The 17674-nt window shown below is 43.8% G+C and overlaps 2 protein-coding genes and 1 long non-coding RNA gene across 3 annotated transcripts in view; 1 reads left to right on the top strand and 2 right to left on the bottom strand.

Moving 5' to 3' along the window:
* Positions 1-1782: 1782 nt before the first annotated feature.
* LOC104047878 (Spermatogenesis-associated protein 2) lies at positions 1783-8877 on the bottom strand. The gene is made up of 2 exons (XM_064459595.1): positions 8516-8877; positions 1783-6360 (listed from the first exon to the last, which is right to left on the bottom strand). Exons 1-2 carry the CDS (start codon positions 8828-8830, stop codon positions 4870-4872), a joined length of 1806 nt encoding a protein of 601 aa, XP_064315665.1. The 5' UTR covers positions 8831-8877; the 3' UTR covers positions 1783-4869.
* A 170-nt stretch (positions 8878-9047) lies between these two features.
* The window catches only part of LOC135314796 (uncharacterized), a 52839-nt gene continuing 44212 nt past the window's right edge, over positions 9048-17674 (top strand). Inside the window, exons 1-2 of the long non-coding RNA XR_010374289.1 lie at positions 9048-9315; positions 9910-9961. This is a non-coding gene — a long non-coding RNA (uncharacterized LOC135314796). The remainder of the gene's footprint in view (positions 9316-9909; positions 9962-17674) is intronic.
* The window catches only part of BEAN1 (brain expressed associated with NEDD4 1), a 65115-nt gene continuing 60760 nt past the window's right edge, over positions 13320-17674 (bottom strand). The window contains exon 6 of the mRNA XM_064459604.1: positions 13320-16975. Coding sequence (XP_064315674.1) covers positions 16627-16975 — 349 coding nt within the window. The 3' untranslated portion in view covers positions 13320-16626. The remainder of the gene's footprint in view (positions 16976-17674) is intronic.

Consider the following 17674-nt stretch of genomic DNA (forward strand, 5'->3'; position numbering starts at 1 on the left):
TCCAGCTGTGTGGATTTGGGGGTTTGTTTGTTTGTTTGGTTTGGGTTTTTTTTCCTTAACATTGAAATTTGGTTTTCATTCTTGGCTTTGAAACCTAGAAAGTTTGTTCTAAGCCCAAGCCATGCTTCTTGAGCACCTTAGCTCCAGACAGGGCAAGGGCATACATGTGATGTGAATGTTAAGAGGGGAAAATGACTATTTTAAGAGACCCAGTGGGGAGAGGTTGTGTGAGTGAATATGACCCAGCTACCAAGTCTGCTGCCTGAGCTCTGTGTCTGCATTGATCAAGAGAATTTTTCTAATCCAAGGCCTGGGAGAGCTGAGCCATTCAAAGTGGTTGTGTGTAGCATATAAATTTGGGAACAGAATTGGCCTTGTTGTCTCTATGATGGAAAGACATCCAATCAGTCAGTAAATCCCCATTCAATTCTTAGACAAATCAGGACCAGCTGTAGCACAGTTAAAGCTGACAGCTCACCAGAGGATAGGCACACATTTTACATACACACATCACTTCCCTTTAGAGAGGGGCCCAGGCAGCCCTCTTGCTGGCTGGCAGCGCTGCTGAGGGGTTGCTCTTATTTAAGTTAGCCAAGGAGAGGTGCAGTGGTTACTACCAACAGGGACAGGAGGGCGCTGGCAGATGGGGTCAGAAATCATATGGTCCCTTTTGTCTGTCTGTCTTCTCAGGTCTGACTGTATTTACAACTGGGATTTTAAACTCAGTTCTACTTTACTCATGTGGAAGCAGTGCACAAAGGACTGCTGCCTAAGGCCTATTAAACCTGACTTTTATTTCAGCTGGTTTTCAAATCCTGTCTCTTCACAGACATCTTTAACTGTAAAGCAGTTGTCTCTTGAGACCCCAGAAATTTACAAATACAGAAGTAGTTTATAGTACAATGCCTTGAAATGCTGCCATTTGTACAGGAAGATAAGTTAAAGGTGTTCTTGCAGCACTAAGAAACTTAGGTATTCTCATCTATCTGAAGAAAACTTTTAAGTGCATAGCAGCTCTCCTTACAAAAGCGGACAGAACTGGCCCAGTCACAAAGCCCAGGCCAATCTGCTGTAAAGAGGAGATTCTTCCTCAATCCAGGTACTCAAACGTTAACAAAAAGCAGATTCTCAGAACATGGCCATTTTATAGTTAATAAATTTTGTGCAGTTTTTAACTGTTCGTTTGGTGGGCATTGTTCATCCTTACTGTCTCCACCAGCATTCCTGTGACTTGTTGGTGCTGTGGACTGGTGCACTGTTAGCAAGTTAGGCCTATGCTTCCTCTCTTCTGAAAGACCCTCTGCATATTTTGTTTTCCCCATGTGCGGTTGTTCATAAGCTCCTAGACATGGAAGATGCTGGTCCAAAACTCTGCTCAAATAGGGGCGAAGTGAAGATCTACGTCTCCTGTATGCCAGGTACTATGAAGATGGAAACAACTGCGCACAGGCCCATCAGGGTAAGTTTGGTAAAGACTAAGTGTTTTCACAGTAGATGTTAACAAATTTAATGACGGCCAGCAGTATGGCATCAATGGAGTTAGATGCCCAAGTTGGTGTCTTTTAAGTGGTACTTAAGTTTCCTTTTGTATTGGTTTTTCATGTGTAAGTTGCTGTTAAATACTTGTCCTCATGTGGCTAGAGTAAGGATAAAAATGGGATGTTAGGTATATGAATCCTGCAGTACTGGTGGTCATATGAATACTTAGGAGACCTCTTCATTTCTGATGAGAAGGGGTTTTTGCAGTTTTAAATTAAGAGTTCCTGAATAATTGACACAATATGAGATTTAAACCACATAATTTTAATAACCCCCACAGGGGGAAAATATAGCTTATAAAAACCAAAATGGTTAGGAAGAACAGATAGGTACTTGAAAGAAAAGCAAGGAGGTTATGGTAGGTTGACCCAGCCAGCAGCTAAGCGCCAACACCACTGCTTGCTCCCCCCTTCCCCAGCAGGACAGGGGAGAATAGGAAGAACAAAGTCAAGAGAGCTTTTGGGTTGAGATAGAGGTTTAGTAAGTGAAGGAAAGGGGGGGAGCAGAACCAAGTGATGCAATGGCACGCATTGGTCTCTGAGCACTGGCCACCCTGGTAGACAAAAAGCCCCACCTCCCTCTGCTACCCATTTTATTGCCAAGCGTGTTATATGGTATGGATGTCCTTTTGGCCAGTTCAGGTCAGCTGTGTCCTCTCCCAGTTACTTATTGAGGGGTGGGAGGTATACTTAGAAAAAGAGAAAGCTGTGACACTGCACAAGCACTCCTCAGCCATAGCCAAAACACTGGTGTATTATCAACAGTTTTAGCCACAGATCCCAAATACACCACCCCAGGGGCTACTATTAAGAAAGTTACCTCAATGCTAGCCAGACCCAGTGCAGAAGTATTGATTTGTGTCTGCATGTTCACAATACCTGTTTCTCCCAACCTCGCCCAAAGCTGAAGGCAGTCCTGTCACTTGATGTTAGCTTGGTCGAAGTTTTACTCCTACGCTGCTGGAATCGGGTTGTGTCAGGACTTCAGCAGTTAGTTGTAGTTGTTCAAAAAGCAAAGCTTTACATTTTAGCTCCTGAGGTTTTTCTAGTATAATCCATGTGTTCCTCTTTGAATTTCTTGGGGGTGAAAGTAAATTATAAACAATTTATACTAAATTAATTTCAGCTAATATTTTAACTATACATGAAACAACAAAACATTCTTAGCATTGAAGTGCTACTGGAGAAGTTACTTGAAGGGGTATTAAACTGTCTTCCTAGGTAACAAGTGTATAAAGCATTGAAGACTGTGCTGAAATACATTACCAATGACTGTACTTTTCTAAATTTAATTAAATGTGTATATGACAATACTGCTCTCCTTCCTTCCCAGCACAGTGCTTTTCACACACCACTCCCACCTACAGGATATCCCTTATCCTGGCTCTGATGTTCACTGGGACCTTTCTGTGATACGATTTTTTTCCCCCCCGTCACTAAAATGGCAGGGAATGGCAGGTTTTTTTCCTTCATTTTAGTGAGATGAAATGGCTTACAGAAAAGTCCAGGGAACTGCAGAGCTGGTGCAGAGTTAAGTGGCAGGAATCGGGGCAAGGGAAATGGCAACAGTGTCTGGGTCACAGAATGGTAGGGGTTGGAAGGGACCTCTGGAGATGATCTTGTCCAACACTGTACCTGCTTGAGCAGGCACACCCAGAGCAGGGGGCACAGGAGCGCATCCAGGTGGGTTTTGAATGTCTCCAGGGAAGGGACTCCACAGCCTCTCTGGGCAGCCTGTGCCGCTGCTCTGGCACCTGTGCAGTAAGGAAGTTTTTCATGTTCAGGTGGAACTTCCTGTGTTCCAACTTGTGCCCGTTGCCCCTTGTCCTGTCCTTGGGCACCACTGAAAAAGAGTCTGGCCCCATCCTCTTGGCACCCACCCCTCAGATATTTATAAGCATTGATAAGATCCTCCCTCAGTCTTCTCCAGGCTGAACAAACCCAAGTGTCTCAGCCTTTCCTCATAAGAGACATGCTCCAGTCCCCTGATGCTCTTTGTAGCACCCTGCTGGACTGTCTCCAGTAGTTCCCTGTCCTTCTTGAACTGGGGATCCCAGAAGTGGACACAGCACTCCAAATGTGGTCTCACTAGGGCAGAGCAGAGGGGGAGGATCACCTCCCTCGACCTGCTGGCCACACTCCTTTTCATGCACCCCAGGATACTGTTGGCTTTCTTGGCCACAAGGGCCCAGTGCTGGCTCAGGGTCACCTTGCTGTCCAGCAGCACTCCCAGGTCCTTCTCAGCAGAGCCGCTTTCCAGCAGGTCAGCCCCCAGCCTGTACCGGTGCATGGGGTTGTTCCTCCCCAGGGGCAGGACCTTGCACTTGCTCTTGTTGAATTCCGTGAGGTTCCCCTCGGCCCAGCTCTCCAGCCTGTCCAGGTCTCGCTGAATGGCAGCACAGCCTTCTGGTGCATCAGCCACTCCTCCCAGCTTGGTATCACCAGCAAACTGGCTGAGGTTACACTCTGTCCCTTTGCCCACGTCACTGATGAATATGTTGAACAGGACTGGACCCAGCACAGACCCACTGGGGATCTCCCTCTTCTGGTAGCAGTGAATGATTACAATGCTCAGTGTTTCTCATGAAATTTGTGGTGGTAGCCACAAAAAAAATTTGGTAACAAGTGGAGACAGGTATAAAACCTGTAATACAGGTTATTGTCTCTGTAAGATCTAAACTGTTACTCCTGATGCAAAAATAAAACCAAGAGTGTTCACAGGGCTGTCTCTCTCTTTAACCCTAAAGGAATGTTATCAAACTTTCTAAACTTATTTTCAGCTGAAAACAGGAGCAAGATTAGCTCAGAGCACAGCTTCACAGGAATGTAATGAGTTAATGGAAGTACACTCCAGTAGAGCATTTGTAAAACTCCGAAGTTGGGTCTTCCAGTTTAGAAATATTTACCTGTTTCTACCATTGTACAGCATGATATACTGAAAGAATACTCCAGGAATAAGTCTGTAAAGGAAAAAAAAAAGGGGAGGGGGGAGGCAGAAGTATGCTGAAGAAACCTGTCTGGCATTAAGTACAGCCAGAAGGAATCTGGCTAATGAATTAAATGGTTTTAAATTTATGGAAGTTGCCTATGCTTTAGAAAGGTGACCGGCCATTCACGTTTCAGTGGCAAAGGTTCTAGATGAGAAAGGGCCATTAAGAATTTGCTCAACTATTTCCCTTTTTTACTGTCCAAAAGCAGTGGTGTGTTTTTTTTTTTTAAATAAAAAACCTAAAAGTGCTTTGACAGAGCTAATCATCTCCTTGAGAAGATGATCAAGGCCACAAGTGAGAGGAAGAAAACCAGGTAGATTACAAATAAAGCACCAGTAGAATCAAGTGTGGTGGCATAACATTCCTTTGTCGGTTTTGTCAATAATGACATAAGGCTCCTGGATTTCATTTAATTTTGAATCATAGTTCTCCAGCTTTACTTCACTGGACTCGGGAGAGTCACGTTCAGGCTGCAAGAGGTTCCTTCTGCGCTTTGCGCTGGTCCTTCTTATGTGTGAAGACCGAACATCAATACTTTGTGGTGGAATGTAGGTGAGGTTAGGGGGCTCTCTAATGTGTCTGAAGCACTCCGAAGCTGTATGTGCATTAGGACTATCCATTAATAGCCTCTTCCTATCAGAACCAGTAGTGGAATCCTCCGTGTTCCCAGCAGTACAGCACAGATCTGAAGATGGCTCAATATGTGCAGCTGCTCTGGTCTGCATCTGAGCATTAGTCACATATGTATGTTTTATTTTGGAGTGATTAAATTCTCTTGCGTGACTGTCACTTGTACTTGCATATGATACTGACTCAGGTTGCCCAGTTTCCTCTACTGGATACATAAGGTCTTCCTGATTGTCCTTGATTTGTAGTTTTGTGAAAGTTAAAGACAGCTCTTCCTCTTCCCTAGGGACACTGCGGTTTTGGACAGATGCAACGTCCTTGAATGGCAGAGACTTCAGCTCATTGGGTTCATCTGCAGGCTCTGGGTCTACGCAATTTATGGCATCGTTAATTTCGGCTTCAATTGATTCTTCGGGGACTTCTTGAGCTTTGTACTCCAGAGTGGTTTTGCTGTCACAAGAGCTGTCAGCAAATATTGCAAAGGCTGGCGGACCGCTTGCTCCTGGTGAGAGTGGCACAGGCCTGATCTCATTTGCAGTTGACTCTGCAGTGACTGCCAAAACACATTCTTCACTTAGACTGGCTCTTGGCTTTTTTTCAAAGGCTTTTGGAGAAAGATTCTCACTGAAAATAGGTGTTTGTCTTATGACAATGTCGCTATATTTGATCAAGAAGTCCTCGCTGTCTGAGCATTTGCCCGGAAAGTGTACAGTGTTAATGACTTGCCTTTGGTGTTCCTGAAGCCTGTTAGTGGATTGAGTAACTGCTAACTGAGGCATGTCATCTTTGATCTTCAGATTCCCAGCAGCTTCAAAGGATATATCGCTATTAGTTGAAGACTTTTGTTGAGTAGCAAGGCACAAAGATGTCTCACTGTCTTCTTGATTTTCAGTGTCTTCTCTCTGGGGTGTCTGATCCTCTTTGTCCTTATCTCCATGATGCCGGTGCATTTGTGTTCTCTTCTGCAGGGTCTTCTCCAAATTGCCATGTTTCTCTTCATTTGTCATTTCAAGGATAGTTTCACACTCAATTCTTGCCAGGAATATTTCAAAAGCAGTCTGCTTTATCTCCTCATTGTTTCTCTTTTTGACAAGTGAAAACTCTGTTGCTGTTGTTGCGATGTAACCTATTTTCTCCAGTATTGTTTTTACAATGTCATCTGGGAGTGCAGATTGAATATAGTAGACAAAATTACCGGTGAATGTCTGAAACAGAATGCAACATTGAAAAACAGATGAGCACTGTGGGGGCGGGTGGAAGGAAGCATGAAAGACTTCCCAAAAATCAAAAGTACTTCAAAAATTACTTAAATCTTTAAAAAAACCTATGTTCTTATAAGTGTGAATTTTGAATTGAAGTGAGGCTTTTCTGTCAGCATTATTTTGTCAGCCTCTCAAGCATTATAGCTTTGCTATAGCACATTAATTTCAGTGAAGTTATGCCAGTTTAAATCTGCTGATATACTGGCTAAGAGCATCAATATTCAAAAAGGAAGGCAGTAAGATCATTTCAGTCAAACTAAAGAAACTCAGAAATAAGTCTTCTGCGCGCTACTGAAGAACAGAAAATTTTTAAACGAATGAAGATTCATAGAATAAATCACTGAGGTCTAATCTTTTCCTAAAGAAACAGACACGGTGCACTCACTGTTAATCATATTTGTTAACTGGTGGCAAGACCGTACATTTTCTTTTTCCATGGTTCAGACTCCTGCTGTAACTTTACTACCCCCAAAATTAAGCTGCCATTTCTTTGAAAGCACCTTTCTGTAGGGAGACTGTTCTACCAGAAATATTGCCAAAAGATGCTCTTTCACAAGCTGACTGCAAAACATGACTTAAAGTGCTGCTGCTTTGTATTGACTTTAAAAAACTGTTCAATATTTGCTCAGTTTTGGAGCTACCCGAGGCGTGAGGCCTAGTTTGTAAAGTGGAAGTGGTTTTGGTTTTGTCTGAAATGCTATGATAGGAGAGACTATGTTGACCTAAGCACGACCAACTTCAGGCAAGTCAGAACAGAATGGAGGCAGGAATGCAGAGTCAAGACTTCCAGAATTGGTATACCTTTATCTTCAGGCTGCCCAGCTTGAGACTGACTTACCTACTTCCTAAGGCTGAGGCCTAAGTGTTGGTCTCACAAGCACAAGCTTGGGGGAGAGAACAAAACTGACCCCCCAAAAGGCCATTAACCTACAAGGCCATAGTGTAATGTAGCACTGAACCTCCATCCATTCTCATATAAAGGTGTCAACAGTGCCTTTCACTCCCCAGCTTCTGTTCCTTCTAGAGGGGAAGTAAGGGAGAGCCACTGTGGGGGGGACGACATGACATCAGAGTGGGTGAGAGGCAGGAAAAACATGAAATAGTATTCTGCATATGACTCGTAACTTTTAAATCCACCTGTACGTACACAAGATATTTGTTGTTCTCTAACTTATGCCTTGCAGCATAATTATTTTAGGCCTTCAGCAGGCTATCTTGCACTTTGGATTACCCATGGTGGCCTTCAAAATTTGGTTTTAATGAAGCCTAGGATTCCTGTGTTACGGAAAGCTGAGCCCGCAAATTGGAGACCTGAATATCTTATGCTTTGCTCTGTTTTAAGGAGATGAATGAGGAGAATAGGAATTAGAGAGCCAGCTGTTTGAGAGCCTGCAGATGAGGCCTAAAGGCAGGAGAAAGGAAAGAAATGGCTTTTCCTCACCAGCACCTCTTGCTGTAGGACAGGAAATAAATTTGCATTTTGGGTGTTCGGGGATTTGTATTTTGTTTAAATACAATTAGATTTTGCATGTGTTGGAGATTGCTGTCTCTTCTGGGCGATGAGGTGTGTTCAGTGTGCTAGGGAAGCAGGGTAACCTTCACCACCTTGCTGTAAAAAGCAACATTTCCTCTTTCGACGGGGGGTTTCCTACTCCCTTCACCAGCTGCAGTCAGCAGAGCTCGGATAGGTGGCAAAATCACCGGGCCAGAGAGACCCTGGCCCCCCTGGCTTTCAGCATCGAACTGTTCGCAAAAGTGATAAATAATACTAAAAAGCATCCCCTCTTTATAGGTTAAAACTCAGAGTAAGGAGAGTCTGAGCCTTTCATTGTACCTTTTTACTTCTCTACTGCCTCACAAAAACCGAAGGTCTCTTTCCAAGCCCTTGAACTGCTCAGCGCTCCTGGGAAGGCCAAGGTCCGCAAAGGCCGGCGAACACCCGGCAGCAGCCTGGCACCGCGCAGGGCACCCCTCGCCCCTTCAAAAGGGGCTCCTATACGCTGCTCCGCGGCGCCACAGGCCCGGGGAGGAGGCCCCGCAGGCCCCGAGGCCGGGCAGGCGCTCCCGGGACCAGCTGCGCCCCGCGGCCCTCCCCTACCTTCAGCGACCTGATCTCCTTCCGCCACGGGGAGAGGAGCAGGTTGACGCAGAGCAGCTCCAGCACCTCCAGCGCCTTGAGCAGGTCGCGCAGGACGCTACCGCCGCGCTCACCGCGGGCCCGCCGGCACCGCTCCGCCACGCTGCACACGTCCAGGGCGCCGCGCCGCCGCGGGCCCAGCAGCCGCCGCGCCCTCGCCTTTAGGGAGGCCTCATCGCACACCGCCATCTCGCCCTCCGCCCCTCGGGCCGCGTAGAACCCCACGTAGTCCCGCAGCAGCAGAGCCTCCTCCTCGGCCGCCGCCGGCTCCTTCATGGCAGCGCTAGACCGGCCGGGCCGCCGGTAGGCGCTGCCCCCGCCCTGCCGCGGCGCCGCTCGGCTCGCCATTGGCTACTCCGCCCGCGCTCCGGGCGGTCAGTGGTGCCTCGCTGTGTCAGTCAGGGCGGGAGGGGGGGGGGCGGGCGCCCCCGGCGAACAGAAAGCGAAAGGCGGGAGGGCGGAGGGGGCGGTTCCGCGGGGCGGGGCGCGGGGCGCTAGGGAGGAGGCGTCGCGTGGGAGCGTCGCGCGGAAGCGTCGCGCGAGGGCGGCCGCGTCGCCGCGCTGGGCGAGATCCCTCGTCTCCCGCTCTGGGGCTCTGGCAGCGCTGGGTTACGGGCCTCATCCAGCCCCCCCCCCCACACCTCGCTGCTCTCCCAGCCGGCCGGGAGCCCCCCGGGTGGAGGTGTCTGCTGTGGGCTTGGGCCTGGGCAGGCGAGGCCCTGTGATCAAGGGCTGGCGTGAGGGTGAAAGCTGCCCTAATGGTAATTTTGCTGCAGGGTGAAATGAGATCACCTGTAATGTAGTGTGTGCCTTGTGCCTCTTCTGTTGTTCTTTTTGTTGTATGTCGCTCTGAACTCCTGGACTAGGTTTGGGCAATGATCGGCTGGGACAGACTTGTGTCTTCTGCTATGGAGGCTGAAAAGTTTCCTGGGATGGGTTTGAGATGGAGGTCAGGCCCAGCAGCTGTGAAACAAACCTGACTTTGATTCAGATAATTTTGTCAATCTTGATTTTTGGAATCTGAATTTGAGAGTCACTTCCTATGGCAGCTACAAGGTTGTACACCTGTGTGCTTTCACACATTAGTGCCAGTATTGGCTTCCCATGACCTTATTTTTTGTTATAGACTAGCTGGGCTGGGCTCTTCAGTGGTGTCTCCACTGACTTGACTTGCTGCAAGTGTGAATTTGACTTGATGGTTTTTTAATGGCTCATCTTATTATAGATTGTTTTCCTTATATGGTAGATTTTAAAATGAATATCTGTCTCACTGATAACCGTTGGGAATGTACGGCGTCTCCTGATTAAGGGAAATCTCAGGCTTACTTGACTGCAGTCCTATTTCTTTCTTGCAGAAAATGGCTGTGTGGTGTTGCAAACAAACTGATTTTCTCTCTGACTTTCCAGGTAAGAGAGCTTTCCAAAAACATATGCTTTCGATCATCATTCCAAGTGAAATGTCATTAGGAAATAGTTTTGTAGAATTTTTGTATGGATAATTGCTGTATAAAAATTGCTGATCTGGCCAAGAGGGAAGGGGGGACAAATCCCCATACTACCACCACATGTTATAATGAGGCCATCTGGCCATCTGCTGCAATGTCTGAGTTTCTTCCCCTACCATATGTGCATGCATACACAGACAAGCTTGGCTGTGCTCTTAGTAGGGCGCCTGCAGGCGGCTCAGCTCTCTCCTCGCCATATGCAAAACTTTATTGACCCAGATGAGAGGGTTGGATTTCATGTTTCTGCACACCCGCTCCCACCGGGTGGGGGATTGGATTCTTTAATCTTTGCAGTTCTTGTTATCATATAGAATAGCTGCGTTTTCTTAAAGCCTAGGGAGTTTTAGTAGAATTATACGGGGAATCTTGCTTTGTTGCTGTTTTTTTTGAGTGTTTCACTTTTCAGTAAAGCATATTTGCATAATATAGTAAATACAGAGTTGTCTCATCTATCTAGCTATCCCTGTGTTCTTTTTCTCTGAATTAGTTTCCTAGTACAGCCTCCAAGGATGGCATTTATATTCTGTGTTCTAAAGATCCTAACGCTTTGATAGTCTGTTTCTTAAAGGGAACCTTAATCACTTTCCTGGTGTGCGTGTGGTACCATCACTGCCAACAGGGCAGAGTACTTGCCCATGACCCAGGTGCCCGAAAGTCCAGCTGCAGCTTCCTCAGCTGTGAGGTCTACCATCTTGCTCTTCCTTTTTCAATGAGATTCTCAAATGTCTTGCCAAGAACTTTTGCTCTTTTCTGGGTGTATTAATTTTGTTTATTAATTTTTTCAATCTCTTGTAGAAATATAAAATCATGCTGGGAGCGAAGCTGTGACAAAAAAAAAAAAACGAACAACTTAATTTTTACAGGGTTCTTTCACTGCTCCATTGTCTTTTGAATTTAAATTAAAAAAAAAGTCTCTCCATGGTGAATACATCAGGTTCATTTGGAGTATAACAGAAGACAGACTCTGTCAAAAAGATTCTTTTTTTTTTTTTTAAAGATTACAACCAGGCAAAAGCCTGTTCATTAGTCCTAGGAGAGAAGAGGAATTCAGTAGAAAGGAATGGCCACTTCCAGCTGTGCATGAGAACTGTTGCTATTTCCCTGGCATTCAAAACACACAATGCCAATACCTGGTAAATTGCATCATACTATATAGCTGACTCTTTTTTTTCATATCAGTTGGGCTGCTTTAGGCAGAAGAGGGTTATTAAAACAATATTGATAGGAGAGGCAGGAGAACAAATAAAAGAATCAAGGCACTGGACCCAAAACATGAATGGACTGCCATGGATACTTCTAGGGTCCTTAAAGCTTTAACTTTGTACCTCTGCTGGACATGGAAGCTATTTTGCTTGTTATTTTTTCTTGCTTTAATGCAAGTGAGAATAAATATGCATATGGACCTGCCTGAAATCCAAGCCGTGAATTTATCGCATGCTTAGGAGTTCAGTAGCCAGTGTTCGAGCATATATTACTGTGAGCTGAGGAAAAGGGAAATGAATATGAGCTTTGCTGGCTGAGAAGAAGTTTTAATGCATGAGATGCTGTTGGGGATTTGGTAAACATGGATTTAGTTTCTGATCTATCTACAATTCCCACTTCACATGTAGCATATCAGTGCAGTTAGAGCTGGAGGTGCTTGGGTATAATTGTGGTGATGAGTATTTTCACTGAAAGCTTTTTGCTTTGACAACAGTATGGTGTTAGAAATCATGTAGTTCTCAGTGTCACTAATGTGGTCTGGGCTAAGAGAATCTTCTTTTCCCAGAGGGTATTGGCAGAACATCTAGGCTTTGGAAAGCTGCTAATATTAAGGGACAAAAGTACAACTGCCAATTCCCAGGCCATGGAGCAGCCTCAGACATTGTCAGACAGTGATAAAGAGAGGACATGGAGAGCTCCACTAGAAGGAAGGGATTAAACCTTGACCTTTCCGTTTCCAGTAACATGTGGAATTGTTCTTTCTCTACAATTTATAAAAATGCTAAATCTCCATTTTGCCTCAATTCTAATGGCACTGGAGAACAGCTTCTATTCTCTGTCATGCAAAACCAAGAAAAATTATAAACAGGCCTCTTAACCTTCTTGTTCCTTTTCTCTAGGCAGTCAGCTTTGTCAGCCTCATTGACTTGTAGAGCCTCAGCCTGGACTCTGTTTCCTAACAGAGCAGTCATGAGTGGAGAGCTATTTTGAATGTTTTAAGAATAATAGCACTGTTTATGTTCCCAGGCTGCTGTTGTTGGTTTTTCTTTTTTCCTAGTAGTATGACATTATTGGCTCATAGTTAGCCGTATTTGTCTCAGTCTAATTCTCAGACATTCTACTGCAGTCTAACAGGTCACTCTGTGTCATGTGTTTGTGAATTTGAGCCTATGTTTCTCAAGTGCAGGAACTACGTTTGTTTTCTTCACTGAATTGCACCTCGTTCTTTCCAGGCTGTTTCTCTGTCTCTTCAAATTCCAGTCCTGCTCTCCTACATATTCCTGCCTCTCCTAGTTCTAATGTAGCTTGATGATTTTAATAGGTCCATTTTCTCTCTCAAAGCTCTGAAATCCAGCAACACTCAGTATTTTCATTAGGACATATGTGAATCCACCTGATGCATCATTTCAAACTAACACAGAGTAATTGATAAATACCCTCTTGTATGATGATTATTATTTTAATTTACAGAAGTCTGTGTTTATAATTTTATGTAGGGAGTATTTCCCTAGTTTAAGGAGGGGAATGATTTGTCAGACTGTACCATGACCAGTTACATCAGTTTGATATGGTTTCCATTCAGGAAATAGTTACTCATTTTGCTGTGCTAAAAAGTTATGTTGGAATATTTCTGGGAAGATTGGCCTGTTATTTCCTGTCTTTTCCTTTTTCCTTGGCGGTATGTTGCTATTTTCCAGTGTCCTGACCCTAGTAATTTCAGAGGTACCCGTGATTGTGTTTGTGAGGGTTTCTGATGCTTCTTGAAATGCCTTGAAAAAGGGTAACAGCTTTCACTGCAGCAGTACTGCAGACTCTTCCCTTCCTGCTCTTGCTGAGCTGGGCTGATCCTTGCTGGGTGCACGCACACCTGTCCCCCTGAGCAGGAGCGACTTGACTGCTCTGATGGCTGCTTATTCCTGTGATCTTTTACAAATGTAGAATCCAAATGTGAGTGGCTGAAGCCCGATGTTGCTTAGTTGCCCGATTAACAGCCTGATTAAAAAGGCTGTGGGTAGTACCGAAGTGATACCAATGCAATAAAAAGCACAGAAGCTATATCGAATCCATATATGTTCTTTACTAAAAGTTTTGTGTAAAGATCAGTGTACGAAAAATCAAAGCAAAGAGATGACTACAGAAATACAGTATTGTTATCACATAGCAAGAAACAGCATGTCCGAACAGTTTCTTTCTGATATTATTTATGTAACAAATGAAAGGCCTGTGTTAAGCCTGTTCTGGGACTGGCACTAAAACTATGCGAGAGTTTAGGATAAAATCTGATAAGAGGATATGAATTTCTTAAGAGGAACATCAGGAGACAGTCTGTCAACTTTGCTGACATTTATCCAGGATCTTAAATATTCTCCAAGAAACGTAAATATGTTCTTCCTGCATCATTACAAGAAATCTCAACACTGTTCCAGCAGTAGCAGCTCAAGCTGTTAGAGCTAGAAACTTCTCTTTCTAGTATTGTCTGTTTGCAGAGATATATGGGTTTGATTTATAAGCTTTTTTCCCCACAACTTTGTTGGATATCACCTAGTTAAAAAGATTAGCAAGAGTAGAAAGTTCTAAGCCACTCTTGCAAGTGATCGTGGTAAGGTATCACTGAAGGTATTACTCTGCTTGTAATTCACAGGTTGGTGGTTTTTTTATATATATATATTTGTTTATAATGAATGACATAACATATATAGTGGTAACTGAGAAAAATGTTACAGTATGGAAGTGTGTGTTTTGGCTGGCTTCCATACCTGTATGACAAAGAAGCCGGGATTATTGTGATGGACGAGTCCCTCATTGTGAACCCTGTGTAGCGTGATGACTAGATGACTTGACTTTATAAAGCAGTACACCACAAGAGGGAGTAAACAGCTATCTGTAAGCAATGCTGCTACATACAATCCAGATCGCAATGCTATGGATGCGTAACTGTTATCAAATGAAGAAAGACTTTGATTAGTTTTGTATAATCTTAGCAATGCATTTCTATCATGAGGTAAAATACAAATCTCTCATTTTCATCAGAGGCCTACTTAACATTAGTTTATTTTGTAAACCAGAGATAGAAAGTTAGTGGAAGGTCATGAAATCACTGTCAGGTTAAAAGCCAAGCAGGTTGAAAGGATTTCCCAAAATGCACGGAAACTGTAAGCATCTGTAACCAGGTAGAGGCTTGCCTGCCAGATGTGAAAAGCCCTCTGTGCTTGTGCTTTGGAAGAACCTTCAGGTTTGCCATGTTACAGGTAAAAAGATACTCACTTTCAGGAAAAATAAAATATCACATTTGCCTTCTAATTTTTTTTATTAGATTTCCCCCTCCACCTCCCCAATAGCAGCCTAAAGTAAGCAGGTCTCTGGTCCTGGTGCCTTACCCTGTTCTAGGCAGGTCTCCAAGAGCTGCAGGAAGATACAGCGATGTCCTAATCTGAATAAACAAACCTCTGTGCTTTCCTTACTTTTTATTTTCCTGCCAATACAACTGACTGGTACATTTCTATGTTGGTTTTAGTTTCTGTCCCCTATTAGATGCCTTCTCTTATTGCAGGATACTTTGCATATCACAAAACTGTTTACACTAGTACTATATACAGAGGAATAGTTCTGTCTGTTTAAAATTACAAATGTGAAATACAGCCTACATTCTGGCAATGCCTGCCAGCAGTTTTGCAATGCAAAACCGTTAATTTTTGTTGTTTTGGGTATAGTATACTGAGAATATTTAAAATCTTGCTGAACTGCAAAAGAATTCTGTTATTTTAGCAAAATACATACTTAGTCTCATCTACTTAGCAAAAAATGCATACTTACCTTATCTCATCATGTGCATATGACTCAGTAATGGTATAATGTATACAGCAGAAAGAACCACATAATTACTTCCCATCTAAGTATTAATTATAATTGTGTCAATCTTTGGAGTGTTGAATGATGATTACAGTTGAAAATTATTTAGTATTTACAGCAGATCTAAGTGCAATTTTAATAATTTGGATGATGCTTCCTTTTAAACACAGTTATATATTTTCTATACTCATTTTTACATATCCTGCAGTGGGGGTAGTAAACTGAAGTCCCTTTTATCAGTGTAAAAAAAAAAATACCTTTTTTTTCCAGTGAAAATACCTCATAAGAGACTTAGTGGGGATGAGCCCTGATAACTCTGCTAACTAGTACTGGTGGAACATGTAGTTTAGTCCTTATGTAGAGATAGGGTGCTTATGTAACATGTAAGATTAAACTCTCACATCTGCAGTTTACCTCTCCTGCTCCCACTAGCGTGCATCTCCAACTTGTATGCGTTTACCGTCTGAATGTGTGAGAAGTCCAGGTCTATCACCAAAGGCTAGATTTGTGGGTAGCAAAATTTCAGTGAAAAGGATCATGCCTAATAAAAGAGGTTTCTGCACAAAGTGAGGTTCTCTGTTACTGTGTGTGCCAAGTCCAGCGTCTATTATTTACATCACGCTAATGCAATTACTAGAGGTCAAGGTTTTTTGTAACACTACAGGTTCCTTACTGAAGAGACCAGTTAGTGCCTGAGGATGCAGTCATGCACAAGAATTGGCATGAAGCATCTTCTGGGATTCCAGACACTGCCCTTCCCTTGGCTCTATCAAGTCCCCATGAAGGCCATGCAGCTCCCAGGCCTGCACACAGCTGTAGTACAGCTTCTCTAGGTAAAACCAATTGGTGTTTGGGGATCCATTGCCACCTGTCCTTCACTTGCCGCTGGTTTCTTTTGAGGAAGACTTACAGCAGGCTTTGCAATGGTTTGGAAAGCCTGATACTGGCATTTCCAAAGGACAAATGTGACTATCAAAATATTATTCTCCTTTTTCTTTTGCTCCGATATGGTACCGATGGTCATGTTTTGCAGGCAGTGTTCTGTCTCTGTCTACTGAAAGACATATTTAGACAAAGAATTATTTAAAAATGCTTTGTTGCCAAGACACTGAATGAAACATACTAGTGATACCTACAAAGACAACAAAATGCTCTTCTTTTTCCTTCTGCTCTAACACATGCAAAGTATCATAAAATCAACAAGTAGCCTTGACTGGATAACATGTATCTACATTAAGAGTGGCTGATTTCAATGTAGTTTGAAAGGCTTCAAAACAGTTGGATGCACTGCTTGTCACTGCTGCTCTTTTATGCTGTGTGATGTCATGTGGAACACTTTGAAGCACAAAGAGAGTTTAGGTAAACTTTCAAAATTCACTGTGAAAAATAAAATCCTGTTGCATCCCTGTTTAAAGATATAAAATAGGTAAAACTTTCAGAGGTTTTATTCTTCCATTTAAATGTTTTTGTTGGTCTGGGTTCTTCAGAAGAATTGAAGGACAGAGCCACTTTTATTCATTTGATTTGGTTCAGTAGGGTCTGATAGTCAGTGGAAGAATTTTTCAGTACTTCCATGGGAACAAGTGGGATGGGGATATTCTGTTCACACACCACTGTCTCGTATAGGGGAGCAGCCTCCAGAGTAAGAGACGACAAAGAGATGGATGAAATGGGCTGTGGCAAGTCCTGCAGCCTGACTGCATAACTTGCAGTCTGTCCTGTAGTCCCAGATGCTGCTTCCTCTTCCAGGTTAATGTTTATAGATATTTCATTTCTTTGACAAGGGTCCGTAAGAGAATATGGGGGGGGATCATCTGTGGGAATATATATTTGTGTTGCTCCTGGCCCCACACATTCATCGTAGCTGAAAGAAAAAAAGAATTTTTCATTAGATTTCTGTGAAAAATGCCACAGAATGTTATTTTCAGCATAACAGGGGCAGGTAAAGCGAGAAGAAAAGGATCATCTGGTGTTTTGTTCCTCAGCCCACATCCTTGCTTACCCTGCCATGTGAGACACTTGAGAGCATACACTTAAAAGCACATCTCCAAATACGTAAAGATAATCCCAGAGGTCTCAGTGAAAGTTCAGACCCTATCCTCCTGCATGAAAGTAACATCTGTGGCAGCATGGTTCAGCTGAGGTGCCTGGGGGTAAGCCCAGCTCCTTACAGCCAGTTACACAGGAGCAGGAAGAATAACACTGCTGCCTCACACAAAGCTGCGCACGTTGTACCAGTTGCTGTAAGTACAACACAGCGGGGGTTAATTCCTGCTCTCAGCCGCCTGTAAGTAGCTAAGTTAGAAAATGGCTGGGGAAAAGGAAGTGGTGGTGCCATTTTAGTTATGAAATAAGGTATAGAGTCTAAAGTAGAGTATCACATCAAATGCTGTCCTCCTGACTCACAGGTCTCTGGTACTCAGCCAGGAGTTACATGCGGTGGGTTGTCTATCTGTGCTGGCAGGGGCAGCAGGATTTCTTGCTGAGGTGCAGAGTTGTGATGAATAATCTTGACAGACTCATGCTGGTCATTCTGAGACTTGGCAGACTCCCTGTCGTTCTT

This window comes from Phalacrocorax carbo, chromosome 8 (genome assembly GCF_963921805.1).
Source record: "Phalacrocorax carbo chromosome 8, bPhaCar2.1, whole genome shotgun sequence".
Classification (NCBI taxonomy): Eukaryota; Metazoa; Chordata; class Aves; order Suliformes; family Phalacrocoracidae; genus Phalacrocorax; species Phalacrocorax carbo.

What these genes read in the sequence shown, in the direction of transcription:
- LOC104047878 (XM_064459595.1), bottom strand. Translation starts at nt 8,830, where the DNA reads ATGAAGGAGCCGGCGGCGGCCGAGGAGGAGGCTCTGCTGCTGCGGGAC. An exon ending in AGGAGATCAGGTCGCTGAAG is followed by an intron (nt 6,361 to 8,515) that starts GTAGGGGAGGGC and finishes ATTCTGTTTCAG; the next exon opens with ACATTCACCGGTAATTTTGT.